At 37.2% G+C, this 24,977-nt stretch overlaps 1 protein-coding gene and 1 pseudogene across 1 annotated transcript; both read left to right on the top strand.

Moving 5' to 3' along the window:
* The first annotated feature begins 10,994 nt into the window (after positions 1–10,994).
* Positions 10,995–12,304, top strand: LOC122121953 (protein sprouty homolog 1-like). The gene is made up of 2 exons (XM_042696155.1): positions 10,995–11,455; positions 12,289–12,304. The coding sequence occupies exons 1-2, from the start codon at positions 10,995–10,997 to the stop codon at positions 12,302–12,304; spliced, it is 477 nt and encodes a 158-aa protein (XP_042552089.1).
* An 84-nt stretch (positions 12,305–12,388) lies between these two features.
* On the top strand, positions 12,389–13,438 carry LOC122121943 (annotated as a pseudogene).
* Positions 13,439–24,977: the final 11,539 nt, after the last annotated feature.

Raw genomic sequence — 24,977 nt, 5'->3', positions numbered from 1 at the left:
AAAAGAGAGAGAGAGAGAGAGAATAGGAGAGAGATTTTCTTAATAATTCCTCTGTCCTATTCCAACAGTCTGTACACATTGGCAAGTTTGGCATCTGTAGAATTGTATGTACAGAACCCTTAAAACTAGGCAAGCATGATATTAGCAAACACTGAAGTCCCTGGAAGAAAGCTTTGAAATGAGAATCTGAATCACAAATGAGCAGAGAATGATGGAAATGTAAAGTTGTGCTTGGAAAATGGCACAGTCAGTGTGAGGGTTATAGCTGATTGTTCCCTGCTTCCCAACTCTGAGTACAAGAGGCACTAGAGATACAGCAACTATAAAAACAACAAACACTGGCAGGGATGTGGAGTAAAAGGAATCCAAGTACAGAGTGTGTGGGAATATAAACTAGTATAATCACTATAAAAGGCAGTTTGAAGATGCTTCAAAATGATCTAATAATATCACTCATGGGCATTTATCTGAAAGATTACAGGTTGTATATGGTAAAGACACTTGCACAACCATGTTCCTTGATGTAGTATTCACCCAAACCAAGGTATGGAAACAGCCCAGATATTCTACAATGTGAACCAAGAAAATGTGACACATACACATCCACACCCCTCTACACGTATATGCACACACATATAATGTGACATGTGTGTTGTGTAATGAAATTTTACTCATCCACTAGGAAGAATAATATTAATATTATGTCGGTTGCATGGAAATAGATGGGCCTGGATAAAATTATGGTAAGTGGAGTAAGTCAGACTCAAAGAGACAAAAGGCCCAAGTTTCTATCAGATATGGAAGTTAGAGCAAAATTATAAACATATATATAAAACATACAGAGTCATATGCACACAAGCAGGTTGGCTAAAGTATGGAGTACCTGGAGGAAGACTACAGTTTAACAAAATTAATACCATGAAGGGGAGGGAAGGCAGACAAATGGAGAAAGGATGGATTAATACAGTCATAGTATTCAATATAAACACATGAAAATAGAACCAGGCAACTTGAGAGGATGGATGAGCTTGGGAAAATGATAGGAGGAGTAATGTTGATCAAGATGCATTATAATAATAAAGTAACATGTTTAATTGAAACCCCTTTATACTGCTACCTAAGGATACTAATAAAAATAAGCCACAGCCCATATTCTCTTTATTTTTAGTTCATTTAAATCTTCTTGAAAATAATATTAAACACCTCTTGTGAGAAATCTCTCCTTGGCTCCCTTGTTCAGTTAGTGATTGGTTTACTAGGTTTGAGATCGGTTAATTTCTTGAGCTCCTTGTATATTGGATATTAGGCCTTTGTGTGATATTTGCTGGTCAAAATATTTTCCCAATTTGTTGCTTGTCCTTCTAGTTTAGTAACTATGACCTTAGCTGTGCAGAAACTTTCTATTTTGATGTCTCACCTTTCAAGTCTCCCTCCTATCTGTTGTGCTCCTAGAACTCTATTCAAGAAGTTTCTACCTATACCTATAAGTTCTAATGTTTCTCCTACTCTCTTATTGAAGTAGTTTCAAAGTTTTGGATCTGACATTAAAGTCTTTGATCCACTTTTAATTGATATTAGGACATGGTAACAAACAGAGATCTACTTTTATTTTTCAACATATGGTCAGTTTTTCCAACACCAATTATTAAATATCAAATAACTGAAGTGTATGCTTTTATTTATAGGTCTTCTAATATATTCCATTGATCTTTGGGTATATTTTTGTGCCAGTCCCAAGCCTTTTTTGTTAATTTGGCTCTGTAGTTGAGTTTGAGGTCTGGTATTGTGATATCACCCACCCTGCTTTTTTTTTTTTTGCCTAGAATTACTTGGGCTATTCTAGATCTTTAGTTGTTCCATGAGGTTTTGGATTGTTTTCTCTATCTTGGTAAAGAACACCATTGAGATTTTAATGAGGATTGCATTGAATTTGTACATCATTTTGGGCAATATGGCCATTTTCACAATATTGATTCTACCTATCCATGAATGTGGAAGGTCTTTCCATTTCCTAATGTCTCATTTATTATTTCTTCAGATTTTTATAGTTTTCACTATAAGGATCTTTTATGTCTTTGGTTAGGTTAATTCCTAGATTTTTTTAGGCTATTGGAAATGGAGTTGTTTTCTTTATTTCCCATTCTGCTAGTACATTGTTTATATACAAAAAGACTAATGATTTTGTGAGTTATTTTTGTATTCTGCTCTTTGTCAAAGTGGTTGATCAGCTCTAGGAGCTTGGGGATGGAGTTTTGGGTTTGTTTGTTTGTTTGGGGCCTTTAGGTATAAGATCATGTCATCGAAAAATAGAGATAATATGATTTCTTCTTTTCCTATGTGAAATCCTTTTATATCCTCTTCTTACCTTATTGCTCTGGCTAGCAATTCAAGAACTATATTGGAGAGGAGTGGAGAGAGTGGACATGTTGCCTTTTTCCTGATTTGGGGAGAAATTGTTTGTTTTTCCTCATTCAGTATGATGTTGGGTGTTTGTCATATATAGCCTTTATTATTTGAAGGATTGTTCCTTCTATTCCTACCTTCTCCAAAGCTTTTAACATGAATGGATGTTTTATTTTATCTATTGAGATGATCATGTGGTTCTTGTCTTTCTCTCTGATGACATGGTGAATTACATTTCTTGATTTGCATATGTTAAACCAGCCTTGCATGTGTGGGATGAAGCCTACTTGGTCATAATGTATGATTTTTTTCTTTTTTTTTTTGTTTAATTGTTAAAATACCGTGTAGAGGGGTTACAATTACATGGGCAAGATAATGAGTACCTTTCTTATCAAGCATTGTTACCTCCTCCTCCTTCGTTTCCCCTTCCCATCCCTTCCTATTCTTCCCACACACCTACCCCCCGGCCAAAGTTATAAAGTTCGTTTTTCAACATAACGACTTGTACATCTCATTGTTGCCATGTGTCCACCTGTATCCCTATTTAAATGATTTGTTTTTTCCCTTCCCCTCCACAAATTATACCAACATAATATATGATTTTTAAAAATTTGTTTCTGGAGTCAGATGGGTAGTATTTTATTGAAGAGCTTACTGTGTTCATCAGAAAAATTTGTCTGTAGTTCTCTTTCTTTGATTGGACTTTTCTCTGGTTTGGGGATGAGTGTGATATTGGCTTCATGGAATGAGCCTAGAATTTCCCTCTGTTTCTACTTCATGGAAAAGCTTGAGGAGTTTTGGAGTTAGTTCTTTAAAAATCTTACTAAATTCAGCAGTGAACCCATGTGGACTTGTGCATTTCCTTGTTTGAAGACTTCTGCTAACTTCCTCAATCTCATTGAGTGTTTGTGGCCTGTTTAATTGGTTGCTATCTTCTTGGATTAACTTAGGTAGTTTGTATCTCTTTAGAATTTATCCATTTCTGATAGGTTTTCCTTCTTTGTTGAATTATAGGTTTTGAAAGTATTCCTTTATAATCATTTGAATTTCTTAGATGTTTGTTGCAGTGTTTCCCATGGTGTCTGATTTTATTGATTTGAATCTTGTCTCTTCATCAATCTCACTAGTGATATGTAAATTTTATTAATTTTATCAAAGAACCAGCTTTTTATTTCATTGATTTTATGTGTACTTTTTAGTCAATATGTCATTAATTTCTGTCCTAATCTTTGCTATATTTGTCCATCTAGTAGTTTGGGTTTGGTTTGTTCTTGCTTTTCTGGCAGTTTTAATGGTATCATGAGGTTATTTACTTGAGCTGTTTATGTTTTCTTTATGTGTATGCTTAGAGCTATAAACTTTCCTCTCAGCATTGCTTTTGCTGTATCCCAGAGGTTCTATTGTGATGTGTTTTCATTTTCATTAAATTGTAAGAACTCTCTAATTTCTTTCATAATTTCTTCTGAAACCCAGATGTCATTCAGTAGTGTGTGATTAAGTCTCCATATATTTAAGTGTTGTGTGCAATATGTTTTATTGTTTTGAGCTAATTTTATTCCAGTGTGCTCAGATAGGATGAAAGGAATTATCTCAATCCTCTTGTATTTGCTTAGATTCTTTCTGTGTTCTATCAGTTTTGGAGAATGCTCCATGTGCTGCTGAGAAGACAATTAATTGGCTCATTGTTGGGTGGAATACTCTGTCTGTTAAGTCCATTTGGGTCATGGTGTCATTTAATTCGGAGGTTTATTTGATTATCTCTTGGTTGACTTGTCCTTTGTGAGAATGGAGTATTAAAATCTTCCACTATGATTGTGTTGGAGTCTATCATGTCCCAACACTTTTTTAAAAACTGTATGCAGTGCTCTGATGTTTGGTACTTAAATATTGACCAATGTGATTTCTTCTTCATGCTAGCTATGTCCTTTGCCATGCAGAAGCTCTGCAGTTTCATGCAATCCCATTTGTCCAACCTTTCTTTGATTTGTTGTGTGTCTGGGTCTTTATTAAGAACATTTTTGCCTTTGCTAAGGAGCTCTAGAGTTTCTTCTATTCCTTCCTGTAATGTTTTCAGGGTGTCTGCTTTGACTTTGAGTTCTTTGATCCATTTGGAGTTGATTCTGATGCAAAGTGATATATAAGGAGCTAATTTTAGTTTTCTACAGGTGTTCAACCAATTTTGCCAGCACCATTTACTGAAGAAACTATCTTTCTTCCATTCTTTGGCCCTTTTATTGAAGATTAGGTGACTATAGGTCTGTATGTTCATTTGTGGGTCTTCAGTTCTATTCCATTGGTCTTCAGGTCTGTTCTTGTGCTGTTTTGATTACTATGGCTTTATAGTAGAGTTTGAAGTCTGGTATTGCTATTCTTCCAGCACTGTTTTCTGTTAAGGATTGTTTTTGCTATTGGGGGGTCTTTTATTGATCCATATGAATTTTTGGATTGCCTCTTTTATTTCATTAAAGAATGAGGTTGGGATATTGATGGGTATTGCACTGAATTTGTAGATAGCCTTTAGCAGAATTGCTATTTTCTCAATGTTAATCCTCCCTATCCAGGAGCTTGGGAGGTTTTTCCACTTCCTTAGTTCTACTTTAATTTCCTTTTTCAGGTTTTTAAAGTTTTCATCGTAGAGGTCCTTCACTTCTTTGGTTAAGTTCATTCCTAGGTATTTTGTTTTTTTTTTGGGGGGGGAGCTATTACAAAAGGAGTTGCTTTCCTGATTTCCACCTGGTTCTTCACATTATTGGCATACAGAAAAGCCATGGATTTTTTTTTAACCAGTCCTGGGACCCTAACTCAGGGCCTGGGCACTGTCGCTGAGCTTCTTTTGCTCAAGGCTAGTGCTCTACCAGTTGAGCCACAGCACCACTTCTGGCTTTTTCTGTGTATGTGGTACTGAGGAATCGAATCCAGGACTTCATGCATGCTAGGCAAGCACTCTACCACTGAGCCACCTTCCCAGCTCCCAAAGCCATTGATTTTTGAGGGTTAATTTTATGTGCTGCTACTTTGCCAGTTTTGAGCCAGCTTGAGTGACTTGGGAGTGGAGTTCAGGGGGTGCTTTAAAAACAAGATTATGTTATCTGCAAAGAGGGAGAGTTTTACTTCATTTTTCCCAATTTGGATCCCCTTTATGTTTGCATCTTGTCTTATTTTTCTAGTTAGACATTCTAATACTAAATTGAAGAGGATTGGAGAGAGCCGACATCCTTTTCTCATTCCTGAATTTAGAGGAAATGGCTTTAACTTTTCGACATTAAGTATAATGCTGGCTGTAGGTTTGTCATACACAGCCTTTATTATATTAAGGAATGTTCCATGGATTCCTTTTTTCTCCAGAGCTTTCATCATAAAGGGATGTTGGATCTTGTCAAATAGTTTTTCTGCACCTAAAGAGGTGTTTTGAGTATACTGTTTGCACTTATTTCTTTTTTCTTTCTTTTTTTTTCTCCTTTAGTTTATTCCCTGTTGTCACTGATTTTGATTTCTGTACCCATTGTCTTGTATATAAGTTTATGTGATTTGGGGAAGGGAAGGGTAATCACAGAAATGGAGGGACAAAGTGTTGCTGCAACAGTGATACTGACTAGACACTATGTTGGAAATAAACTTCACAGTTTGGGGAGCATTATCTATTGAAATAATCATGTGATTCTTATCCTTGCTCTTGTTGATGTGATGTATTACATTATTTGATTTGTGTATATTGAACCAGCTTTGCATCCCTGGAATGAATTCTGCTTGATCCTGGTGTATGATTTTTTTAATGACTTGTTGAAGTCGATTGGCCAAAAGTTTTCAACTGGGTTTTTTAATAGGGAAATTGAACCTTTTATGCTTCCAAATTCTTTGTTGAGGTAAGTTCTCATGGTATTTATTTCATCTTTTAATGAGGTGTGTAACATTTCTGTTTTTCTCTCCTTATTTTTTGGGGGCCACCTGTATGTTCTTTGTCATTTCTTCTTTGCATTCTTCTATTTGTTTCTGGAGTATCCTCAAAATGTATTTTGGATGTTTGTCTTATTGGAAATATAATAGTGTTTTTCACTACTTAAAATACAACTTGTAATTAAACAAACCAATCATAAAATACTAAGGAATTTATTAAAGAGAATTGTTAGAAAAAAACAAGAAAGTTTTTAAATACCAAACAACTTTATCATGAGTTTGTCTGTTCTTGTTAGATTTCTATCACTGGTTTTTTAAGCTCATTTAACATCTGATAAACAGCTTACACCATCCAAGGGCACATTTTCAAACTTTAAGCCCCTGGTTTCTATTTTTAGACAACTGTCTTTTTAAAGAATCATTGCAAACCACTCTAAACTTTTTACAATGATAAATCTCCCAAGGATTGGTTTTGTCATTTTAAAATGATTACATGTTCTTGTCCTACTTGCAGTCCTGAGTTTGAAAATGAACCTAAGAACAAGGTCCAAGTAAAAACAAGCAAAGCTCTTTGGATTTGTATTAATTATTGTTGCAAGTCAAATGACTGAAAAACCTATCCGCTTAAAAAACATATTTATAACTCCTCCATCCCAGTTTCCATGGGGCAAGAGCCAGGACATGGCTTCAGTGAAATTACTGATCCAGAGTCTGTGATCTCATCCAAAGGCTAAACTGAAAAAGAATTTGCTTCCAATCTCCTGTAGCAGTTGTTAGAGCTCAGTCCCTGGAGGAAGTCCATTCTTATTGGTTGGTATCAAGAACTTCTTTCAGCATCTTGCCATATGTATGGCCTCTCCAATTTTGCTTTATCCGTAGGTGTGAATAGAGAAGGTGTTGTAGTCTCTTAGTAAGATTGTAGGCATAAACCCTGGTAAACTAATCCTTGAATGAAAATCTCATCATTTTCCTCTATTCTGTTGATATAAGCAAATCAGTAGACATCACTTTTCCAGTAGGGGTTGGGGGGGGGGATCTTTAAACAGAGAGGCCTTATACAGAATGTGAATACCAGACAAGAGTTATTAGAGGTCAATGTAAAGCTATCTGGCACAGCCCTCAGCCAGAGATCAGGGCTGCAGCTCCTTCCTGACCTAAGGGGTTGGAGGAATGTATATAAGGATAAATGTATGTATATCTCCAGGTTCCACTGAGGATGCAAGAACAGGATGGGTTCTCCACAAATATTCAGGCTTTCTAGTTGAGGAGTCAACATTAAAAACTTCAGATATTGGGGCTGGGAAGGTGGCTCAGTGGTAGAGCACTTGCCTTGCATACATGAGGCCCTGGGTTTGATTCCTCAGCATCACATAAGCAAAAAGAAAAAAGCCAGAAGTGGTGCTGTGGCTCAAGTGGGAGAGCGCTAGCCTTGAGCTGAAGAGCTGAGGGTCAGCGCCCAGGCCCAGAGTTCAGGCCCCATGACCAGACCCAAAAAAATAAAAAATAAAATAAAATAAAATAAAATATTAGCACAACACAACTGCAATAATCACTTCATAGCTATGACACTAGGACTACAGCTAGATAAACTCACTGAAATATAGATAAAGAATGTGTGTTTATGTATGTGTGTGTATCTGTATCTTGTATTGGAGATTGATTTAAAGACCTTGAGATTACTAGATAAGCACTCTAACACTTGAATAATGCTCCCAATTCTTTTGTTATTTAGGTTGTTTTTCAGATAGGTCTCATGCTCCTTTTCATCAAGCTAGCATTAACTACAGTTTTCCCATCTCTGCCCCCTGACTAGTTTGTGTGGACCACCATACCAGGCCCTAAGTACAGGATGCTTAAAGAACATATCCAGGTGCTGGTAGCTCACAACTGTAACCCTAGCTACTCAAGAGGCAAAGCTCTAAGGATTGCAACTCGAAGCTAGTCCAGGCAGGAAAATTTGAGACTCTTGTTGACATTGAACCACTCAAAAGCCTGTGGCTTAAATGATAGAGTGCTAGATTTGAGCACAAAACTGAGAGAGAGTGTCTAGGCCCCAATTCAAGCCCCAGGACTGGCACACACAAACATACTCAAACACTCACACAGAGAAATAAAGAACATAATACAACTAAGCATTTATTATACTATTTAAGAAGGGACACAATTGCAATCGTATCTCCTCAGCTGTAGCTTTTTTAAAGGTAATATATTCCTGTGTGTGTGTGTGTGTGTGTGTGTGTGTTGGTACTCGGCTTGAACTCAGGGCCTTATACTCTATTACTTTTTACCTGTTTTTTTTACAGAGAAGATTCTCTAGATTGGTTTATGTGGCCAAACTTTGAAATGTGATTCTCAGATCACAATCTGCTGCATAGCTATGATTACAGGTGTGAGTCACCAAAGAAATATATTCTTAGAAAGAATATTTTCTTTCCAAAGAAAATATATTCTAGTCCAAAGAAAATATATTCTTAGAAACTCTAAAAGTGTTTAAGAACATAGTTTATCAAAAATAAAATATTAAACTTAGAAAATAAGATAACTTTTAGTGTAAATAAAGTGTTGTAAGACTTTAAGATGAAAGTCATCATGAGATGTTCCACAGCACTGCATATAGAACTGTACAAACTTCCTGCAGAGAGTAGTATCTCTTTATTCTTTTTAAGTTGTTGTACAAAGGAATTGCCATTCAACAAAACAGTTTATGAAAATAATGCATCTTGATCAGTATTACCCCTTTCATCATTCTCCCCCATCCATCCCAATCCCACACCTTCCCTTAATTTTCTTAATTTTATAGAATATGCATTAAATTTTATGACTGAATTCTCCTGCATTTTCTCTCTTCATTTGTCTGCCCCCTACATGTTGGTCCCACACTCCTAGTAATTTACACATTTCCTGATATTTATTTTGTGGGACTGTGTTTTAGCCTAGCTGAGGCTTGAGTTTTCCATCGACTCTACTGTATTTCAGTTAATATATGTATATACACTTAGTATTTATTTATATATTAATAAATTAATTCTAGGTTCCACATGTGGGAGAAAATATGCATCATTCAGCAACACATCAGTAATCCTCCACCAGCCCTGGAATGTTTTTTCCAGCTGTTACGTTGCATGACTATTTCTCCTTGGCTCATCTGTTCTTCACCTTCTGGGTATTGAAGTCTTTTCTGATCTTACATCTGTTGTGGAGCACATGGGCAGCAAAGATGGCGCTGGGAGGGGGTTGAGTGGGCAGAGCCTAATTTACTGTAGAGCACATGGCCAGCCAAGATGGCTCTGGGAGAGAGTAGAGTGGGCAGACCCCAATTGATCTTCTGATCAGTACCTAACCAGCCCGTGAAGGCTCAGGTGAATGATAGGGTGTGACCTTGACAGTGATTGGTTCCTCTTCCTCCCTTACCATACCACCCACCCATTTTGTCTTTAAAAGGGGCTGCTCTCTGTTAATAAACGAGTTTTTCTACCTGCTGGATTTGGCTCCCCGCTGTGTCTGATTGTCTCCTGGGCTGAGGGAGGCTAGGGAATGGGCGAGCACCACACTTACCTTTCCTCCGACCCCATCTGTCTTTTGTGGGACGGACGAAGACCCAACATCTGGCGCCCAACGTGGGGCACGAAAGGAAAAGATACCGGCCGAGGCTAAGCGGTCTTTTGGGGTAAGTGAAACCCTAAGTATGGGTAATGCTATATCACAAAAGAAGGAGGAGGAGGCAACATTAGGCCTAGAAAGAGTACAGGAAGACTTGGAAAGTAAAAAGGAAAAGGAAAAGGTCAAATTTGACCGGGAACACACTATCTGTGCATGCAGGGGTGGAGGCAGCTACTCAGGTGCCCTGGACGGTCCTAGGCCCCCTCCCTATTCCCCTGATTGGAAGGGAGGTACGGCGCCCTACGAGACCTGCGAGAAGGACTTGCAAAACCTAGACCCCTACCACATGGAGGGACCAAGGGCTGAGGAAGTAACCTACTCGGAGACCTCCTCTGGAAAGGAAGGGCCACCCAAGAGCCCAGACTCTCGGCCACAGGATTTGCTTCCCCAAGCGTATCCGATCAATGTGGCATCAGGGGCTAACAGGCCCTTGGAATGGTATCCATGGGAAGCTAAGGATCTTAAAGAGCTCCCCAAGGCGGTGGCGGAGGATGGCCCAAACTCTCCCTGGGCCCAGATCCTATTACAAGACATTGCCTATCACCCGTGTGTCCCTAAGGACTGGATGGATGTGGCCAAAGCCGTTCTTACTAGTTCTCAGTTTATTAAGTAGTGTGCTTTCTTTAAGGAGGAATGCAGAGTGCGAGCAGAGAGTAACCGGCAGGCTCAACCTGCAATACCTATTACTTATGCCATGCTAGCAGGGACAGGGGAAGGGTACTCCACCGGTGTCCAACAGGCAGCAATACATGGCCTGTACCGTGACCAGGTGAGGCAGGCAGGACTTGCCGTGTGGTACAAACTAGATGATGGGCCTACTGAGTCCCCCATGGCAGGAGTGAGACAAAAACCGGGTGAGCCTCTACCTGATTTCATAGATGGAGTCCAACAGAGTGTTCACCGCAAGCTGCCAGCAGGGAACCTCCGAGATCAGTTTGTAAAGCTGCTGGTCTGGGAAGGGATGAATGCAGACCACCGCATGGCCTGCACGGGATTAAAAGAGAGTTCCCTGAGCAGATGGGTGGTGACCTCACAGGATGTGGGAACGCAACAGCACCAGAAGTGCAGCGAGCTCTGGGAACAGCAGTAGTGCCTCTTCTGAGCAAAGACTCCTGGGAAGGTCCCCACCCACTAGGCCCATCCCTGGCTATCGGGCTGACAGGGCTATCCAGATCCAGCCTAAGCAACTGGTTGCGGATGACTTGAAAGGTTCCTTGAAGGAAGACTTGACTCAGCACAAGTTCATCTGTGAACAGTGTGGGAAGTGCAAATGCACGGCTCCCAGGACCCTTCCTTCCTGTCTGGCCTGTAACCAACAGTGCCTGTGCTCGGCTGAGAGCATGGTGGAATATGGCACCTGTATGTGTTTGGTCAAAGGCATCTTCTACCATTGCTCCAGTGACGATGAAAGTGATTCGTACTCGGACCATCCTTGTTCATGTTCCCAGTCGCACTGCCGCTCTCGATTCCTGTGTATAGGAGCCATGTCTCTCTTCTTGCTCTGCCCACTCAACCCCCTCCCAGTGCCATCTTTGCTGCCCATGTGCTCCACACATCTGTCTCTAAATTTTTCTTTTCTTTTTTCTTTTTGGTCAGTCATGAGGCCAACTCTGGGCTTGGGCACTATCCCTGTGCTCTTCAGCTTAAGACGTGTGCTCTACCACTTGAGCCACAGCACCACTTCTGGTTTTCTGGTGGTTGGAGATAAGAGTCTCACGGACTTTTCTGACCGAGCTTGCTTTGAACCATGATCCTCAGATCTCAGCCTCCTCAGTAGCTAGGATTACAGGCGTGAGTCACCAGCGCCCGGCTCTAATTTTTCTTTTTTCTTTTTTTTTTTTTTTTCGGGGGGGGGGTGTCCAGTCGTGGAGCCTGAACTCTGGGCCTGGGTGCTATCCCTCAGCTCTTCACCTCAAGGCTAGCGTTCTACCACTCGAGCCACAGCGCCACTTCTGGCTCTTTTTTTCTGCTTATGTGGTGCTGAGGAATTGAACCCAGAGTCTCATGCATGCAAGGCAAGCGCTCTACCACTGAGCCACCTTCCCAGCCCTCTAATTTTTTTCTTATACAGGGTAATTAATCTTCTTCTGTCATCTAGCCAATAGTATTCAGCATCCACACATCATTTCCCAGCAGTTGAAGACTTTCACAAGCTAGTCTAACATGTGGTATATTTATTTTGAGTATCTGTTGTGTCTACATTGCCACATCTTCACTGAATCCTTGCACTAACTTGAATGTGTAATTTTTTCACAAAGATATTTAGGTAGCAAAATTATAAGGGATTGTGCCTTGCTTTTCTTTATGCTTTTCTATTCTATTTTCTCACAGCAATCAAGAACCATAAGTATATGACAACTGATGCAATTTTCATATTAAGAAAGTACAAGTGAGAAGAGTAACGCCATTGCTGCCGGAGACGCGGAGAACACTCGTGGACGCGACTGGACACTGGACCGGCCGCGCCATGAGACTTCTCCCACGCCTGCTTCTGCTGCTCTTGCTGGTGTTTCCCGCCACCGTGTTGCTCCGGAGCAGCCGGGCAGGCAGAAGATAAAGAGGAAGAAGATGTGTCTGGTGAACCTGAAGCTTCACCAAGTGCAGATACAACTATCTTGTTTGTAAAAGGAGAAGATTTTCCAGCAAATAATATTGTGAAGTTCCTGGTAGGCTTCACAAACAAGGGTACAGAAGATTTTATTGTTGAATCCTTAGATGCCTCGTTCCATTATCCTCAGGACTACCAGTTTTACATCCAGAATTTGACAGCTTTTCCTCTGAACACTGTAGTGCAGCCCCAAAGACAGGCAACTTTTGAGTATTCCTTCATTCCTGCAGAGCCCATGGGTGGAAGGCCCTTTGGTCTGGTCATCAATTTGAACTACAAGGATTTGAATGGCAATGTGTTCCAAGATGCTGTTTTCAATCAAACAGTTATAGTTATTGAAAGAGAGGATGGGTTGGATGGAGAAACAATCTTTATGTATATGTTCCTTGCTGGTCTTGGACATCTGCTTGTTGTTGGCCTTCATCAACTCCTAGAATCTAGAAAGTGCAAGAGACCCATACAGAAAGTAGAAATGGGTACATCAAGTCAAAATGATGTTGACATGAGTTGGATTCCTCAGGAAACTGAATCAAATCAATAAAGCTTCACCAAGAAGGCTGCCTCGGAAGCGGGCACAGAAGAGATCGGTGGGATCTGATGAGTAAATGTTCCTTTGTGCAACAATTCAGTCTGTACTTACCCTGCCCTAATGTTTCTCACCCGATGAGAACTAGTGAAGAGAAGTCATACCACCATAGAAGGCAACTACTACTTATATGTGGACTGAGGAATCAGAGTCTGTGGCAATAATATTGCTGAAAATGCACTGCATTCATTTTTCTAAAAGTAACAAATTTGGTTTTTTTTAAACCATTAAAATCTATGTGTGTGTGTGTGTATGTGAGCAGTTGGTGTTACCATAATCATTGAACTACCTGAAATCTACCTTTAGAATACTAAATATAATGTTCTTGTCTCTTTTTTTTTTAAAAAAAAGAAAGTACAAGTGAATCAGTCTGTTATTATATATTCTTATTTGTCAAAAGTTATGCCTAAAAAAAGTTATGCCTAAAAGAACATAGATGTGAATAATTATTGATCCCAGACAAGAAAACGGTAGCTGAGAGAATTTTATATAATCTACTTCAGTTGCATACCATGTATACAACTACATTTATTCTACAGAACTAAAGAATACTAAGGTTTAAAGTTAGAAATGTGTAAATAAATGGCGTTTATAAACTAGTGCCTGCTGCTGGTGGCTCACTCCTATAATTCACTACATAGATGGACCTGGTATTGGACCTGGACTATCCAGGTCCAAAGCCAGCTCAGGCTGAAAAGTCCATGACAGTCAATTTCTAATTAACTAGCCTGGCTAGAGGTAAGGTTCAAGTAGCAGAGTACCAACTTAGTGTAAGCAAGTAAAGCAAGCTCAAGATCCTGAGTTCAAGTTCCCATTGCCAGCAAAAAAAGAAGATTTATATACACATATAAATATGTATATAAATAATTATAAAGCATATGAGTATGAGATTATATTTCCATAATTTGCTTCATTGGATTCAAATATTTAAATGTATATTTGGGAAGAAGGAAGAAGATCTATTCTCTTTCCCCCCATAAGGCAGCTCTGCAGATTAGTCACAGCTAAAGGAGCTATAATAGTTTCATTGCAGAAACTCAAGACTCCTAGAACCAAGTCAGGGTCTGGTGGTCTCAGGACACAGGCTTACTTTCCATCACTGTCTGAAATCCCCCATTCATTGGAATTGATAAGTCTTTCTAAGAATATTGTAGAAAAATGCAACAACACAAAAGCCATTTGTAAATTATCCAGGAAGACTAAAGCTCCTGTGGGACATTAGACAGATATGCCAGCAATCTCTAGGGAGTAGGAACACTCCAGGAACCATAGAGAGTATTGTATATATGTTTATCTGAATTAGGGAAGGGCGGGGAAGGGGAACAACAAAATGGTGAGACAAAGGACAAAGGGTGAACCAATGCAACAGTGATACTCACAAGACAACATGTTGGAAATGAACTACAACTTGGGGGATTGGGGAATAGGGTAAGTGGAAGAAAAAATGAGGGAGAGGATAACAAGTTCTACAAGAAATGTATTCAATACCTTACATATGTAACTGTAACCCCTCTGTACATCATCTTACAATAAAATTAAATAAAAAATAATAAATAAAGAGTAATAAATAATAAATAAATAAATAAATAACGAGTAAGTCAAAGCTCACCCAGCTGTACTTCAGAGCTCCATTTCTGCCCTAAAGGTCTCAGTCTACCTCTACTGAATTTTACTTCTAATGAACTAATAAATCTAGACCACATTTATCAAAGGGCTACCAACATCACAAGAGGAGAAACGACTTAGCAATATGATTCCTATGGGATGTACAGTCCAAGTGTTGTGGCACAGTCTTTCTTAAATATCAAATTTGAAATTATTTACTCTGTGGATCTGTGTGTTTATTCCCAGTGGATGGATGCAGAGAACAACAGAATGATGAGTAATACAGCAAGAAGCCAATGTCCAAATCCCGTTAGGACAAGCGAGTAGACCTTGTTAATAAACACATTACAAAGGCAAAAATGAGGGTGGATATCTATTAATGAAAAGATATTTAAGTGACATCTCAACTAATTGCAATATGCACTCCTTATTGAGATTCTTGGTAAATTAGCTAGAAATAAATTGTAAAATAATTGGGAAATTTTAGATATCAAATTTTGATATAGGTAGCATCAAAGAATGAGCATGAATCTCACACTTCACTTATAATTTTATAATCATCTTTGCAGAGTCTTTATCTTTTATGGATCTATTTTTAAATATTTGCAAATAAGAATATATGTTGTTTGTAAAGAAGATTTCTATGTGAAACAATACTTTGTGTAAATGGGCCAGAGAGTATAGGACTCTATGAAAATTCAAGTATGAAGTTTTTCATAATGAAAATGATTTCTTTATTTGTATTGTCCATATTTTATTAGCATTAATTAATTACAGAAAGGTGCTTCATTTTTGACTTGTCCCTGTATGCATTCAATATGCTTTGAACAAACATATCCGTCATCATACCCTTCCCATTTGCTTGATCATACATCCTTATGTCATTGCATTCTCTTTATTTAATTGTATTTGATCTCTCCCATGGAATGAATTTTTCAGGAAGTTTCATTAAGGGTTGCACTCTATAAAAGTGTAGAGAGATCAGGAGAGTAAAATGCAGAATCAATTATTCTCTATCATGGCCCTATGTTCACTACAGCTAACATAAATTGGCACCTCCACTGATGATGTCTTCAGAGCATTTACATGGAGTCCATCATTAAAATCTATATCCATTTCCTTGGCACCATGACACAGTTCTTCCCAAAGAGACTCTGGCCCAGGTCTGAACACCCTTATTTTTCCATCATGGATTGTTTGCAGTGATTCTTATTAGAGCTACTAACCACATAAAGGGTATAAAATATGAGCAAAATTAAAGATTGTACTTAGCTTGCCTTGTTAAATTAGCAACTTATTCTATCAACCTACATTGTATTCTTTTTAAAAGCTGAATACTGTGTAGGAGGAGTTGAAATTGGAAAACCTAAGGATATTATTAAACTATGCTCAAACACATTAAACTTACTGTCATCTGAACAGATGGAATGTAACTGTAGATATGGTTAGGGGCTGGATCCATCTGGGAAGCTGTGATGTTACCTTCTCAGTACTGTATAGACATCATTTGTCACGTCTCAGAAGGTTTCCTCCCCATTTAGTTCAGATGCTTCACCTACCTTTCTGGGCAAAGTCAGGTCTGTGGATCAATCATTTATGCTATATTTGCGTTTAGATCAATGGGTCAACTATTTAAAAAGTAGCTGGATAGTTTGACTGAATAATTGAATTTATATGTAAGTAGAACAGCTTGAAATATGTATTCAATTTCAAACTCAATTTAAAGTCTCTTTCATTTACCAACAACTACATGCTCCACAGGTTCCATATTTGAGGATCCAACCAACCACAAATCAAAACTCATTTTCAGGAAACTTCATATTTGCTGAACATTTAGAGATTTATTCCTTTTCATTATTTCCCAAACAATAGATCAACTATTTACAAAGCATTTATGTTTTGTTAGGTATTATGAGAAATCTAGAGAAGATTTATAGTATAAAGAGGATGTAAGTAGGTTAAGCAAATACCATGACTTTTTAAAGGGATTTGAACACTCATGGATTTTGGTATCCACAGGGATGGTGGAATAAATCCCCCCAACTGAGCTGAGGGATGACTACAATTCCTTTGTACTTATTTTGCTAATGTGAAAGTAGCAACTGTCCAGGAAGAAGTATATCAATATATTAATCTTTCTAAATCCAGAGTAATGAATCTGAGGTCTACATCATGTCCTTACTCCTCACACAAAGTCTTGCCTATATGTCCACATGCTCTGAAAAGACCTTGTCTAGTGTTCACATCTCAAGAATGACCTTACCTAATGCCAAACCCCAGTTTTCAATTCTGGACTGAGTGATTTATTGCATTGACCCAATATTTGCAAAATTGGTATCTAGTATCTGCCATTATATTCTGTACCACATCTTTTGTGAGGTAAGTATCAGGAAGAGCCATGAAGAACTTCACTTTTCTGCAAGTGTGCAATAGGCTCCTGGATTCCCAAATGAAGTATTTGGGAATACTCAGACATCTTGTTTGGGGGCTTATTTTTTGTTTTCTGTTTTTTTAATTCCAGTTTCTTTGTGGTCTATATCTCCCTTGTCCATGTGAGTTACAGTAATAGCCACAAGGAGCTAGTAGTGATACAATTATCTCTCTGTGTTTCTAGATGAGAAACAACCAATATGGATATTGGAGAACTATTCTTTATAACATATGGGGCAAGAAGGAGAGGCCACTAGACATGTAAAGGTATGCAGCAATTTCACTGCATGGCATCTCTTGTTTGCTTATGACTCAGAATAAACCTTTCTCCATATAAGTATCTCAGATGTTAGAGTGACAGAAAGCAAATACAATGAAATTTATAATCCTCAGTTCTTCATAGAATGAAAAGTATTTTGCATGATATGACATACAAATTAAGTATTTAGAAAATCATGTCAGAGAAAGTTGATTATAATAGACTAAGACATTATCATTAATTAGATTAAAACACTCTCACTCAAAAGCCATGGTATACTAGGTATTATTTGTAAGTATTATTGTTCTTAACATCTGTATTCCCTTTCTGAAAAATGAGGAAACAAGCTGATATTGAAGGAGATTCTGTACTGCATAGAGTTTAAACTATAGGGAGAACTACATATATTAAAAGGCAGGCTTGAATATGACTCTGGAAAATATTAATGCATGTTCTATTTTTATAAGAAATTTTTCAAGGGAGAGGTAAAAATTATCCAGATAAATTATTTTGTATGACAGTATTCACTAAGCTATACAAGAGGCTGGGAGACTTGCACTGTATGTCAAATGACTAGGAGCTGTCAGATCTGGGAGCCAACACCAGCTCTCTCTGTTATAATAATATGACTCTGAGCCTTATTTACCTCATCTGAAACAGGATAACACCTCCTGTGTCCCACAATAACATGACATGCTCATGTGACCACATGTGACCACATAATAGTGCTCAATCACGAATTATGATTGATTCTTTAATTGTTTTTACATAGTTGTACAAAGGATTTGCTATTCAACAAAGCAGTTTATGAATATAACGTATCTTAATCCATGCCACCTTTTTCAATATGATTGGTTTTGGAAAAAATTCAAGCATAAAAATATGATTATATTAATTTTACTATACCACACATTAACTCCATTCCCCCAAAGCCATTCCATGCCCACAGCCTGTATCCTTGTCTGTTAAATGAAATTATAACAACTTCTTAGATAACATTTACATAAAACAGTAGGTATTAATACATGTATACATGTAATAGAGGGTAAAAATTAGGGAAAGTAATTGGCCACTAAATATAAAACAATCTAATCAATATACTCTCTCAAATTAGCCTTCTAGAAATAATAAATAAGAATTCCAATTACAGAGCTTGATTAATATATACTTATATATACATTAAGATATACTTATAATACTGGAAAACTAAGAATGATGTATATTTCAAAGATAATGGCTAACTATGTTGCATGCATATTAAAGATTGTCATATGGACACTAGTAGTAATAAATTGGATTTACATATCTTAAAATCAATTGATCCTGTATATTGTTTAACAAATAAGGAAAGTCCTGCAATAGCATATTCATCACTTGCATATAATACCTGTATGGATTATAATGAACACTTATTGAAATATTAGCATGCATTAAAAACAATTTCAAATATTCTACATTCATTAATATGCTAAAGATGACCTATATGGTAGATAAAGTTTTCAGTTTTACTCCTGTGTGAAAAAACTGAATTACAAAATGGTTACATTGCTTACCTATGTATAGATAATAAGAACTTCATTTTGAATCAAAGGCATTACAGTTAGGTTACTTAAACATGATCTTTACAACTTAACATAAGCATAAACACATATGTGGACAGAATGTGTCAGCTAAATTGGCTGTCTATAGAAAAGGAGGAATCAATAGAGTCTAGAATAAAATTTGAGTTCTAATATTGTACAATGAACACAACTTTCAAGTGTAGTAATAACATGAGTAGACTTTCTGAAAAAAAAATAACTCCCCAAAGCACATGCTTCATAACATGAAACAGGAAAAACTGGAGAGATAAAAGACACACAGCTATTACAATTGTCAGCATCAGCAAAGATCAAAACAGAGGGCAAACCTGAAGGCAGTTCACCATCTTCCATATAATTCCCATGTTTGAACATGCCATCACAATGCCTTTCATCTTCCATGATGACTTATGTGCCGTTGGCTGTTGATCCAGTTGAGAAGCCTTTGTACATGGTGAGTATTTTTCTCTTGCAATTTCAACTTCTCCTTTTGGCTTTAACTTCATTAGTCAATTATGATGAGTCTCAGTGGGATCTCTCCAAATTGGTCCTACATGGAATTTATTGAAATTTTTGGATTTGAAAATTTTGTTTTTCCTCCAAATTGAAACAATTTTAGCTTTTAGTTCTTAAAACAGTCCCTCTGCCTCTTTCTGTCTCTCCTATCAGATAGAACTACATTTTTGTTCATACTTGTTTATATTGATATGCTTGATGGTATTATACAGGTTCTTTGCTCTCTTACAATGGATAATCTCAATTGGCCTATTTCAAATTGAATGGTTCTTTGCTCTACCAGGCCAAATCTGTTGTTGATCCTACTAGTGAAAATTTTATTGTAGCCATGATGATTTTTAGTTTTAGAATTCCTATTTAGTTCTATTCCTGGTGCTTGTGTTTTTGTGATATTTTATTTGTTGTCATAGTTTAGTTCTCTAGGTATAATTCCCTTTAATCTTTTGAATATATTTATAATGGTCAAAGTAAACTCTTTATCAAGTCAAGTCCAACATCTGGCTTTTTCCATGGGCAGTGCCTACTGATGGCTCTTATATGTTCCATGCTTTCCTGTTCATTTGACTGTGTGATATTTATTTATATGTTTGTTTGTTTGTTTGTTTTGTGGGTCAGGGGGCTTGAACTCTGGGCTTGGGTGCTGTCCCTCAGCTCTTCAGCTCAAAGCAAGTGCTCTATCACTTGAGCCACAGCGCCACTTCTGGTTTTCTAGGGGTTTTTTGGAGATAAGATTCTTAGACTTTCATACCTGGGCTGGATTTGAACCACGATCCTCAGATCTCAGCTTCCTCAGTAGTTAGGATTACAGGTGTGAGCCACCAGCACCCAGCTTGTGTGATATTTTTTGTGAAAATTCAATACTTGAAAGAATATAATGTGGCAACTCTAAAAATCAGACCTCTTCCCTGAGGATTATTATTTGATGATTTTGTTGCTGTTGTGTATTTTAAGTGACTTTCCTGGAACATGACACAAAGTCTACTTCTCTTATAGAGACTCCACCATTTTTCCTGTATAACTTTTCATAAGGTTGCTGAAAATATTTCACTATTTTTTCAGAATTCTAAGCCAGTTGATTTGTCAGTACTTGTGTAAGTATTCACATTGATTTTATGGAGGAGAAAATTATTGAAAGTTCTTACTTTGTTGCTCTTAAAGAGTGTCTAAGGTATAAGGTTTGGAAAAGAATTGAACAGAATGACACACTGGAACATAAGGATAAAGAATTCAAATCAGAGCCTATAGTTTTATGTCTTGAAAATGTTTAATTGAAATAGGTGAGGTAAGGTAAAAAATTGAATTGAGTAACTACTTAGTATGAATTCCATAGGTATTTAGTATGCTCTCTATGTGATAAGTACTGCATAAGCATTTACATGCAGATATACCATTCAATGGTTTCCACCACCATGATGATGGGTGTTAACACACCTCTTTTATCAATGAAAGAGCCAAGGAACAGATGGGCTAAGAATGTGCCAAACAAGCAATAAGTAGGAAATGCAGACAAGAGGACTTCTGCCTGATCTATATTTATGGAAAAGAAGATGAGTTTAAATTTTAGGAAATATCAAATTAAAGGTCTTGTGGTTCCATAAAAGTTTGCCTTTGAAAATCAGGATGAATAGAGTTAGAACATCTATGTTTGGAACAAGGAAGTTTACCAAGCAATAAATAAGTTATAGCCTTAAAAAAATCTGAATTTGAGAGTTTACGTGTTGCTTGTATCTGGAATGGCTGTTATCCTGGAAAAAAAGAATTAAGAAAGACTAGCATGAAGAAATTATTATTTTATGGTACTATTTCATACCAAGAAACAAACTATGTTTGCTAAACTATGTTTGGAGTCAACGTGTCTTGAATCTTATGAATCAGTCACCCCAAGTGCTCCAACACTGTGCAAAGTCAACTGTGAATCTATCTTACAAACTGTACACTATATAGATCAAAGGTGGAATGTATGTGGATTCCAAAACTAGAAGCCATTAATAATCCTACATGAACATGTGGCCAGAAGTTGTTGAAACCGATTCTAATTCATGTCAAATGTGGAGCTTAACTGCTAGAATTTTAAACAGATAGTTCCTTAGGTGAATCATTTTTATAGTTTTCTATGACTTTACATGCTGGTTAGTCAATAAATCTAGCCAAATATCAAACCATTAACTAGAAAAACATATAATTTATAAATACACATTTCCAAATTTAGCTGACATCTCAGTTTAAAAATCTACATTCAGACTGGAAGCATTGGTCCAAAGCTTTCTTGAATAAATAAATATACATTTAAATATTTGTTTTGCAGGCATTTGTTTTATGAGCATAACTGTCAGTAGGAGCAGCTATGTAGAACTGTGGGATATTTGAGGCTGTTGTTTCTCTATTTACTTAGAATCTACAAGATAGATGATTTCTTCATTTCAAATGGTAGAAAGCTAGTAATTGAATGCCATGTTTTAAGAATCCCCTATCCTTACAGAAAAGATATAACTCTGTAAGTGTACATGAGGAGAATTTAAGAAAGTGGTAAGAAAGTAACTTTTCAGACAGCCAAGTTTTTGAGCTACTAAATATTTATAGGGTACTTGGAGTAAAAGAAAAACAGAGAGATAAGCTGAAGATGTATATTTTGGAATTTGAATGGCAGCATTCTTTTAGCAAGAATGAAAGGCTGTAGAATAAACATGGTTTTTTTATGTTTCCAATTTACTTCTTACATTTATTCTTTTTTCCATATGTATTTTTTATTGTAAAAATACTGTACAGAGGGGTTAGAGTTACATGATTAGGGTAATGAGTACATTTCCTATCGAGCATTGTTACCTCCTCTTTTGTTTTTCCCCTACCATCCCTTCATTCCCCACCACCTAAACGCCTTCCTCCTTTCCACTCGCCCCCACCCCCAGAATTGTAAAGTTCATTGTCGACATAGTGTCTTGTACATCTCATTGTTACAATGGGACAACATGGATCCTTATTTAAGCATTTTGTTATTTCCCTTCCCCTCTCCAAATTATAAAACTGAGTATATAAGATTCAGGACACTGGCATCAGACACAGTGAAAACAGGGTTATACCATGGGGGAAAAACATACAAAAGAAATAAAAGACTCACATAGTGTATTTTAAGTATATTAAAAACAATAGCAAGAAAGAAAAAAAACACTTGTGTCCCTGTCTAGTGGTTTGTTTACTTATCATCTTATGTGGCCTTTTTTGCTTGTCCTAGACAAATACTAGTTATTCCAAATAAGGGAAACAATAGGACCTATGGTTCTTTGGGCCTGGCTTACTTCACTTAATATGATTTATTCCAAGTCTTTCCATTTCCTAACAAATGGGTGATGTCAGTCTTTCTGATGGAGGCATAGAATTCCAGTATATATGTATATCACATTTTCTTGATCCATCCATCTACTGAGGGGCATTTGGGTTGCTTCCATTCCTTGGCTATGGTGAAAAATGCTGCCATAAACATGGTTGTGCTGGTAGCCTAGTGATCCTTTGGGTAAATGCCCAAAAGTGAGATTGCTGGGTTATAGGGGAGCTCTATGTTGAGTTTTTGAGGAACCTCCATGTTGCTTTCCAAAGTGATTGAACAAGTTTACACTCCCACCAACAATGCAGTAGGGTTCCCTTTTGGCCACATCTCCTCCAGCATCTGTTGTTATGAGATTTCTTGATTCTAGCCATTCTAACTGATGTGAGGTGGGATCTCAATGTTGTTTTGATTTGCATTTCTTTAATGGCCAAAGAAGTTAAGCATTTCTTTATGTGTCTACTGGTCATTCTTATTTCCTCTTCAGAGAAGTCTCTCTATAAGTCTGTAGCCCACTTATTAATGGGGCAGTTGTTTCTTTGAGGATTTGTTTTTGGGTGACTTAATTTTTTGAGTTCTAAGAATATTTTAGTTATGAGGCCTTTGTTGTATGGCTAGTGAAGATCTTCTCCCAGTCTGTGGGCTTTCTATTGATCTTGCTAGCTATGTCTTTTGCCATGCAGAAGCTCTGCAGTTTCATGCAATCCCATTTGTCCAATCTTTGATTTGTTGTGTTTCTGGGTCTCTATTAAGAAAATTTCAGCCTGTGCTAAGGGGCCCTAGAGTTTCTCCTATTCCTTTACAGGGTATCTGCTTTGACTTTGAGGTCTTTGATCCATTTGGAGTTGATTCTGATGCAGGGTGACATACAGGGATCTAATTTTAGTTTTCTACAGGTGTTCAACCAATTTTGCCAACATCATTTAATGAAAAGGCTGTCCTTCCATTCTATTTTTTTAGCTTCCTTATAAAAAATTAGGTGGCTATAGGTCTGTGGCTTCATTTCTGTGTCTTCAGTCTTATTCCATTGTTCTCAGGTCTGTTCTTGTGCCAGTAACAAGCTATTTTGATTATTATGGTTTTGTAGTAGAGTTTGAAATTTACTATTGTTATTCCTGCATCACTGTTCTTTCTGCTAAGGATTGTTTTTGCTATTTGAGGTCTTTTATTGTTCCATATGAATTTTTGGATTGCTTCTTGTATTTCATTGAAGAATGTGGTTAGGATATTGATGGGTATTATACTGAATTTGTAGATAGCCTTTGACAGTATTGCCATTTTCTCAATGTTAATACTCTCAATCCAAGAGCATAGGAGGTTTTCCCACTTTAGTTCTGCTTTAATTTCCTTTTTCAGGTTTATAAAATTTTTCATCATAGAGGTCCTTCACTTCTTTAGTTAACTCCTAGGTATTTTATTTTTTTGGGGGGTAGCTATTACAAAAGGGGTTGCTTTCCTAATTTCAGTCATTCTTCTCATTTTTGGCATACAAGAAAGCCCTTGATTTCTGAGGTTTATTTTGTATACTGATACTTTGCCAAAGTTTCAGATCAGCTCAAGTAACTTGGGAGTGGAGTCCATGGGGTCCTTTAAATACAAGATCATGTCATTTGCAAAGAGGGAGAATTTTACTTCATTTTTCCATATTTGGATCACCTTTATGTTTGCATCTTATAGCCCTAGCTAGGCATTCTAATACTAAGTTGAAGAGGAGTGGAGAGAGGGGACATCCTTATCTCATTTCTGAATTTAGAGGAAATGGCTTTAACCTTTTGCCATTAAGTATCATGCTGGCTGTAGGTTTGCCATACACAGCCTTTATTATATTGAGGAATGTTCCATGGATTTCTAGTTTTTCCTGAGCTTTCATCATAAAGGGATGTTGGATCTTGTCAAATGCTTTTTCTGCATCTATTGAGATAGTCATGTGGTTCTTATCCTTGCTCTTGTTGATGTTATGAATTATATTATTTGACGTGCATATACCAAAACAGTTTTGCATCCCTGAAATGAATCCTATTTGATCATGTTGTATGATTTTTTTGATGAATTGCTGAAGTTGATTGGCCAAAATTTTGTTGAGAAGTTTTGTGTCGATGTTCATCAAAGAAATGGGT

Source organism: Dipodomys spectabilis, unplaced genomic scaffold, assembly GCF_019054845.1.
Source record: "Dipodomys spectabilis isolate Male_0828 unplaced genomic scaffold, ASM1905484v1 ptg000199l, whole genome shotgun sequence".
In the NCBI taxonomy this organism is placed as follows: domain Eukaryota; kingdom Metazoa; phylum Chordata; class Mammalia; order Rodentia; family Heteromyidae; genus Dipodomys; species Dipodomys spectabilis.
The sequence above is the reverse complement of the archived record's forward strand: the minus strand, read 5'-3'. Positions and strand labels throughout refer to the sequence as shown.

What these genes read in the sequence shown, in the direction of transcription:
- LOC122121953 (XM_042696155.1), top strand. Translation starts at nt 10,995, where the DNA reads ATGTGGGAACGCAACAGCACCAGAAGTGCAGCGAGCTCTGGGAACAGC.